The sequence below is a fragment of the Cajanus cajan genome, chromosome 2 (assembly GCF_000230855.2).
Source record: "Cajanus cajan strain Asha chromosome 2, NIPB_CcT2T_4, whole genome shotgun sequence".
Classification (NCBI taxonomy): domain Eukaryota; kingdom Viridiplantae; phylum Streptophyta; class Magnoliopsida; order Fabales; family Fabaceae; genus Cajanus; species Cajanus cajan.
In genome coordinates, this window is record NC_138518.1 from 73,300,373 (window position 1) to 73,307,869 (window position 7,497).

The window sequence follows — 7,497 nt, forward strand, 5'->3', positions numbered from 1 at the left end:
TAATAATAATATAGTTTAATAAAATCGTATAATGAGTTACAATTAAAATACCAAACATGTGACTTTTTAAAAATAAAAAATAAAAAAATGACATGATTTCTTTATAGTGATCACATATATATCATTTCATCTGGACTATACGTATACGTATTATTTGGAGTGATATATTAATATTTGTACGTAGAGACACATATGCATATGTAGATTATATTAGTAAGTACAATTAAGCATTTAGCAGTCTACTTTTCCTTGAGTTTCCACAATGATATATACCTTCTCCTTGCATCAACTTGGTCACTTCCTTACGTAAATTCTCACCGAAGCAACCACACTCACCTCAAGAGAGAACCCTCTCACCTATCCAACTCCATAACCACTCACACACTCACCATGCCAAACGCAAACACGCTCCTCCGACTCCCCTTCCTCCTCGCACTCTTCTCCGCCATGACAGCGCCGTCGTCCTCCGCCGTCGACACCTTCGTCTTCGGCGGCTGCTCCACCCCGAAGTACATGCCGGGCTCCGCGTACGAAAACAGCGTGAACTCGCTCCTCACCTCGCTCGTCAACTCCGCCGCGTTCACCAACTACAACAACTTCACCGCCCAAGGCGCCGCCGTCTACGGCCTCTTCCAGTGCCGCGGCGACCTCAGCAACGACCAGTGCTCGCGCTGCGTGGCGCGTGCGGTCACGCAGCTCGGCACGATCTGCTTCGACTCCTGCGGCGGCGCGTTGCAGCTGGAGGGGTGTTTCGTCAAGTACGACAATGCGACGTTCCTCGGAGTGGAGGACAAGACGGTGGTGGTGAAAAAATGTGGACCGTCCGTTGGGTTGACTTCCGACGCGTTGACCCGGAGAGATGCTGTGCTGGCGTATCTGCAGACGTCCGATGCGGTTTATAAGACATACAGGACGGCCGTGTTTGGGGATTTTCAGGGTGTGGCGCAGTGCACGGGGGATTTGAGTCCCAGCGAGTGCCAGGATTGTCTCTCTGATGCCATCCAACGGTTGAAAACCGAGTGTGGGCCCTCCCCCTGGGCCGATATTTACTTGGCCAAGTGCTACGCGCGCTACTCCCAGGGTGGGACTCACTCGCACGGGAATAATGGTAAGAGATTCCTCCACCCTGCTTTCCGATCCTTTTCATTTTCCACTTTGCTTCTCTGTTACTAATCATTTCTTTTACACTTTAAAATTTGTGTTTACAAATTGACTTTCCTTAAATACTTCTCTATTCATGCTGTTACTTCCCACCTCAAAAAGCTCTTCAAAGTGTGAACTCATTTTAGTCTAGATGTTTCTTTTTCTTTTTTCATTTACGTTCTTGGTGTGAAAAAATGGTTTTTTTTAATAAGAAAACAGAGAGGAAAAAGGTGGTTTTTTTTATTTGATTAAAGAAAATGTTAAGAATTAATTAAAAAGTTTAATTTTGTTTTATTTTTTACCCAAAGAAAGAGTAAGTTAGCCTGTGTACGCACTACGCAAGACGTCTCTCGTTTGGTTCGTATAAGTTTTACGTCCTAAATCGGAAATTTCCTCTACATTTAGATTTTGTTATGACATGAGTACGAGGGTCTTGGAACAATTGTCGCTGTTAAAATTATACGTGTCTGATGGTGGGTTCCTTAGATTACTCATATGATGGTTAACTTTGAGCTTTGATTTACGTGGGCTAATTATTTATTCAAAATTTGGTGATTATCATCATTTCTTCTTTCTAGAAGGTTTGTATCTGAATTTTTAACTCTATATTGCTCCGCTGCTCCTTTTGTATTCTTTTATAAAAGTTATTCTTTAGGTTCAGCAAACGAGGAGAATAGATGATAATTGGAATAAAAAAGGGAAAAGCAGATAGGCAAAATTTTGCTTGATCTATTATGATATTGCCTTGTCATAAGTATTTGGATCGTCTTTGTGGCAGGGTAAATATATACTCAAACATTATGGTAGCACCTGTTTGACGATGATGTGCCGCTTTGATTTGATGAAGAATCCTATGTATGGAAAGAACAATCACGATCCATGAAACGATATTATCATTTGTCTTAAAGCCTTAAAAACATGAACAGGATAAAAAAGCATATTACACAGTGTAATTTACACTTAATAAAGTTCTTATTAATTTTTGGATGTGCTGTTTAATAATTTAAATTATTTCAATAAATTTACTAATAAAATATTTAATCTACTAAAACATTTCATTAGAAAAAATGCATTTCAAAATTCAGGGCATGCAAAATCCCGTATCAGAAATGAATTTCATTGTATCTACTATTACGCTACTTATTTTAAACACTGACCATTGATTTGAGATGTCTAATATTGTTGTTTAATTTGAACGTTGTAGATGATAACAATCAAAATGATGATGAGATCGAGAAGACACTCGCTATACTAATTGGACTCATAGCCGGGGTTGCTCTAATCATCGTTTTCCTTTCTTTCTTGTCAAAGGTGTGCGAAAAGCATAAAGGTATGGTTTTCGTGGTACATGTATGTGTATGAATGTAACTGTGTATTCTTTTTGAGTATTTAATTTATCTCTTCTAAATTATGCAGGTGGTAAATAAGGAATATAATATGTGCAGAGTACTGGGATTGAACTTTTGCCATTGCTTTTCTCTGGTAAATTGCTTGTCTTTCGGTAGCTCGTTTGCTACTCCAAGTCCCTCGGTCTCAACTTTCCTTTTTGTAATCAATCCATCTTATTCTTATCTTTTAAGTTTCCTGCATAGTTCCCTTTATTATATAAAGAATACCACTGAAGGTATAGATAGAAAGATGTTATGGAAAAAGCTGTTCCATGAAACAAGTTACACAATGGGTTGCAATAAGGATAAAAGGCTCAAAGATTCCACCCTCTACCACCATTCGTTTTCTTGTCTAGTGTCCACCAATGTGTACAAATACTGAACACTTTAGTGAAAAGTGCACCATGCATGTTTTGTTATAGCCTTATAGCCTTTGATGGGTATAACTAATTTTTACTTATTAAATCACGATGAACAGCTTTACTTTCGATCTAAAAAGTGAGATTAAGAAAAGTTCGATCAAATTTCTGTCAAATCGATGTTATCATTTGCCATTTATGACACTCTCGTTGGTATATTCGCCAATATTTCTTTACGCTGCTGTTTGACCATTATAATTACCAGATGATATGTGATCATGCTGGTGTTAATTTATGAATTCTGCTTCTTCATCTTCTTTTAATAACCAGAAATTATTGAATCAAAATATACAGCTCAATTAGAAGATAGTTTCCACCTAAATTCTCAATTAAGTTTTATGGTATCAGTTCATAATCCATATTCGGATGTTAAATTTTGTACTTAACCCTGTTCTAGGCCAAAATCACTGTTAATCTCAACATTACAGTTTGACAGATCCTTCTCCAAACATATTTTTAACATCCAAAGCAAATTAGAAATGCTGTAATTGCAAATCAACAGTTTAATGAGTTGATTCAATCTGCAATAGCCATGCAAGCATCTTGGTATCTTCAATATACTTATTCAATAGGCTGCTTTATACCTTTCTTTATATATATATATATATATTGAGTAGTAGTTATAATGATTAGTCATACTAATCGTTACTTAAATGTCTTAAAAACGTACCTACTCAAGTTTGACCAAGCACTAAACTCTGTAATTTTCATGAAAAATGTGTTATCAAAGAAAACATTGAATACTAAGGATGCCAAATTATAATCTTGTAATGATTAAGGAAGTGTCCTCACCCTATTATTTTACGATAGGAAAAGGGCCAATGTGCCATTAATTTAAGAGAAAGGATGGATTATATATTGGATTAATGCACTAATAATTATAAAACCGTGATCTTTTTATTTTTAAGTAAACAATGTTCACGAAATCCCTCCGGATTCTTGGTTCTTCCCATCTTTATCTGTCTCCTCCTTAATCAATTGCTTTTTGGGTTAGCTTTTAATAAAGGAACTTGTTTTTGTCCTAGTCTATGTAATTCTTGGTACCACTTAGCATCATTACTTACTTTATTATTCCTTTTACTTAATCTTAATTATGCAAACATTTCTTGTCTCTCTTTTCCTAAACAGAATATAGGACATGGGATACCATACGTGACAAAAGTTATGAAACCCTGTTGTGCTAATTGTTCATTGTATATTCTTGCACTAACAATTTTATAAGGAGGTAGAAATAGTGGCATGTTAAGCAGGGTCATCCAAAAGGGAAGTTGAGGATGATTCTCTTATAATCAGAATTAAAACTTATTCACTGGTTGGAATCTCGATTATTAGTGAATTGAGATTTTAACTTGAATGGTGGTTTTTTAAGCTGAACGCACAGCGTTGTTGATTTACCGAAAAGAAACAACAACTGATAATTGATTCTAAGCATACAAACAAAGTACAATTGTTAGAATCATTTATAAAAAGCAATTTTTTTTTTACTTATAAAATTAAAAAACAAACAAATTGTCACTGTCATATTAAACTTTTTGTTATAATTTTTCTATCATACTAAAACATAGAATATAAAAAAGAATGTATTAAAAAATATATGTAAATAAATCAACAATGTTATTAAAATATGTTACATGAGAAACTTTGAACTGTTAAAAATTGTAAATCAACTGTCAAAAATGTTAATTAAATTTGGAACACATGGGGTTTGATTTACGTTCTAAAGTTGACATACATATAAAACTCGAAATTAGCAAAGCAAATACAATATTAACCATTTCGTACATTTTCTTGGGCATTTTCTTTATGAGAAAACTATAGTTTTATTTTCATACAAAAATTGAGAGCTTCCCATTGTTTTCTTTTAATTAAAATTTGTAACAAGATTCAGACAATTTGATTATGCTCTCTGGATATCATTGGCACACTACATGACATATATAGATTTGTAATTCCAGCATGGTGGCGGTGCCAAGAGCAGGTACAGTAATAGATTTTAATTTTAGTAAGATCTCCATGACAATTCCCTGTATAACTTTTAGGTTGGCTTCACGGACACCATCGGTGCATTTCTGGTTTATCATCACATTAATCCTTCATTATGCACATTTATGCTTTTGTTGAATACGCTTATCATCTCTGTTGAAATTCGGAGGAATCATTGATGGCTATTTAAAATATAATGTAAAATACCTATATACAGTTGAATTGTATGAATTCCAAATCACTAATATCCGACTTCCACAACACAGTTTCATTTTCATGGACCATACACTATGCATGAGTGATATGAGTGGTTAAAGAGTAAAGACACGGTATGAAATCGAAATCACTGGTTAAAGACACCCCTCGTCCACACACTACCACTTTTGTTTTTGCAAATTAGATAACTACAACATTGGTAACAAATAAAGAGAATCCATGCAGGGACCATTTTATAGTTATCTGAAGAAAAAGAAAATGTATAATTTAGTCATATGAATTCGGGGAACAAAAACCTAAATCAATCATTCTCAATTCATTAAAATCTGAAGATAATTTAACAACATACATTGTGGTCCATTGATCCTCATGGACATCCATGATTATCCACAAACATATTTTATGTTTCTTACATGTATATGAATTATCCATGGTTTTTGAGATGAATTCAGCCATACTTTAATCAATGAGGCCATGAATTAGAAATAAATTTAATTTAATAAGTTGTTACTGTATTATCCAATTCAGTAGTAGTTAAAAAGCTAACTTGATGAATATAAGGGGAGAATGAAATTGACGAGGAAAGTACCAAAAGAGAGTCTAGCATAATAATTTACATAGTGAATGACATAACCTGTTTTGGACGGTTACACCTTTTAAAAAGCCTATCGATCTAAGAAAGGCGTGTAAAGCAAGAGTGGCTTACACTTGCTTCTTTGTTTTGCAATGTGGCACTATTGGAAAAGGTAAGATTCTACTTTCGACGGGTAGTTATCTTCTTGCAGTTGCAGCTCTGGCATATGTGTGAAGAGTAGGAACCTTCGTTATATAATGCTCCACGATCATTTCCTCCTTCATTTTCGTCTTCATATCCCACCTAAGTTAAAAGTGGATGGTTATAAGAAAAATAAAGCTCTGCTCCGTGTAATTAGTGGTTATGGGGTTATACACCAAGCCCAAATGTAATGTCATTTGGGCCTCCGCAAATGAGGCTAATAAACGGGGCTTGGGCTTGGGCTTGGGCTTGAAGTGCGTGCGACGTGTAGAGCACGTGTCCGCTTACGGTTACATGGAAAGGGTATATATAAAAGGCTTGAATTGCGTGTCCGAAGAGGAAGCAGGAAGAAAAGTAAAAGAAGCATAGCATTCTATTGACATCACAATTCACATCGTAAGCGGAGATCTGATGGCGCTGGAGTGGGTAGTGCTAGGGTACGCCGCGGCTGCAGAGGCGATAATGGTGATCCTGCTAACGATCCCTGGGCTGGACGCGCTGCGCAAGGGTCTGGTGGCGGTCACGCGGAACCTGCTGAAACCCTTCCTCTCGGTGGTCCCCTTTTGCCTGTTCCTTCTGATGGACATCTATTGGAAATACGAGACGCGCCCCACCTGCGACGGTGAGTCCTGCACCCCCTCCGAACACCTCCGCCACCAGAAATCCATCATGAAGAGCCAGCGCAACGCGCTCCTCATCGCCTCCGCCCTCCTCTTCTACTGGCTCCTTTACTCCGTCACCAACCTCGTCGTCAGGATCGAGCAGTTGAACCAGCGCCTCGAACGCTTCAAGAATCGCGATTGAACAGATGACTCCGTTAATCAATCCATCCCTTTCGTTTCCTATATCAACCTTGCCTTTTCTTCTTCTGCTAGGAACCACCCACTTCTCTCTCTCTCTCTCTCTCTCTCTCTCTTTCTTTTTGTCTAAATCCATGTTTGAATCATGACGATTATTGAGTTTATTTGCTTTTACTTTTACCATTTCTTTCCTATGCTAAACTAGGGTTTCTTTTGGGGATTTTCTTATTGTTGCGTTAATCGTCGTCCTGGATCCACCATTTGGCTTAATAGTTTCAGTTGTTCCCTCCCCTCACTCTTTTTCTTACTATGATTTGTTTTTGCGTTCTTTGGCGTACTAATTATGAGAGAATGATAGTAAGCCGTTTTTTGTTGCATCCATTCAAATCTCTTTGCTTCAACACGTGACATGATAGTAAAATAATTTGTCAAATTTCATACCTAATTTGTTGATTTTCGTCAACACGAGCACGTGATGTTACATGTTGATCGATTTTAGTTTGGGTTATTTATAAGTACAAGGGCTCTGAAATTAGTTAAGGATCTCGAACATTGGATATTTAAACCTCCCTCGACTATAAAAGAATTGATAACTTGACAAAACGGGGGTTATGTGAATGCAACTATCTTTTCTCTTCTTTTTCCCCCCATCATTTTGAACTCAGCCTCTTGGATAGAGGGTTCATTATTCCCAACTTCTATTTAGGGTTCAAATTTTACTCTGAATTTGATATTTTGTCGAAATTTTACGATAGAAGAGCTAATGAACCATG

General features: G+C 36.7%; 2 protein-coding genes across 2 annotated transcripts; both read left to right on the plus strand.

The window, feature by feature from the left end:
- The first annotated feature begins 235 nt into the window (after window positions 1–235).
- Window positions 236–2,952, plus strand: PDLP6 (plasmodesmata-located protein 6). The gene is made up of 3 exons (XM_020365228.3): window positions 236–1,108; window positions 2,348–2,473; window positions 2,560–2,952. The coding sequence occupies exons 1-3, from the start codon at window positions 391–393 to the stop codon at window positions 2,568–2,570; spliced, it is 855 nt and encodes a 284-aa protein (XP_020220817.1). The 5' UTR covers window positions 236–390; the 3' UTR covers window positions 2,571–2,952.
- Window positions 2,953–6,236: 3,284 nt separating this feature from the next.
- Window positions 6,237–6,904, plus strand: LOC109803896 (uncharacterized). The gene has a single exon (XM_083068984.1). The coding sequence runs from the start codon at window positions 6,336–6,338 to the stop codon at window positions 6,726–6,728; it is 393 nt and encodes a 130-aa protein (XP_082925110.1). The 5' UTR covers window positions 6,237–6,335; the 3' UTR covers window positions 6,729–6,904.
- Window positions 6,905–7,497: the final 593 nt, after the last annotated feature.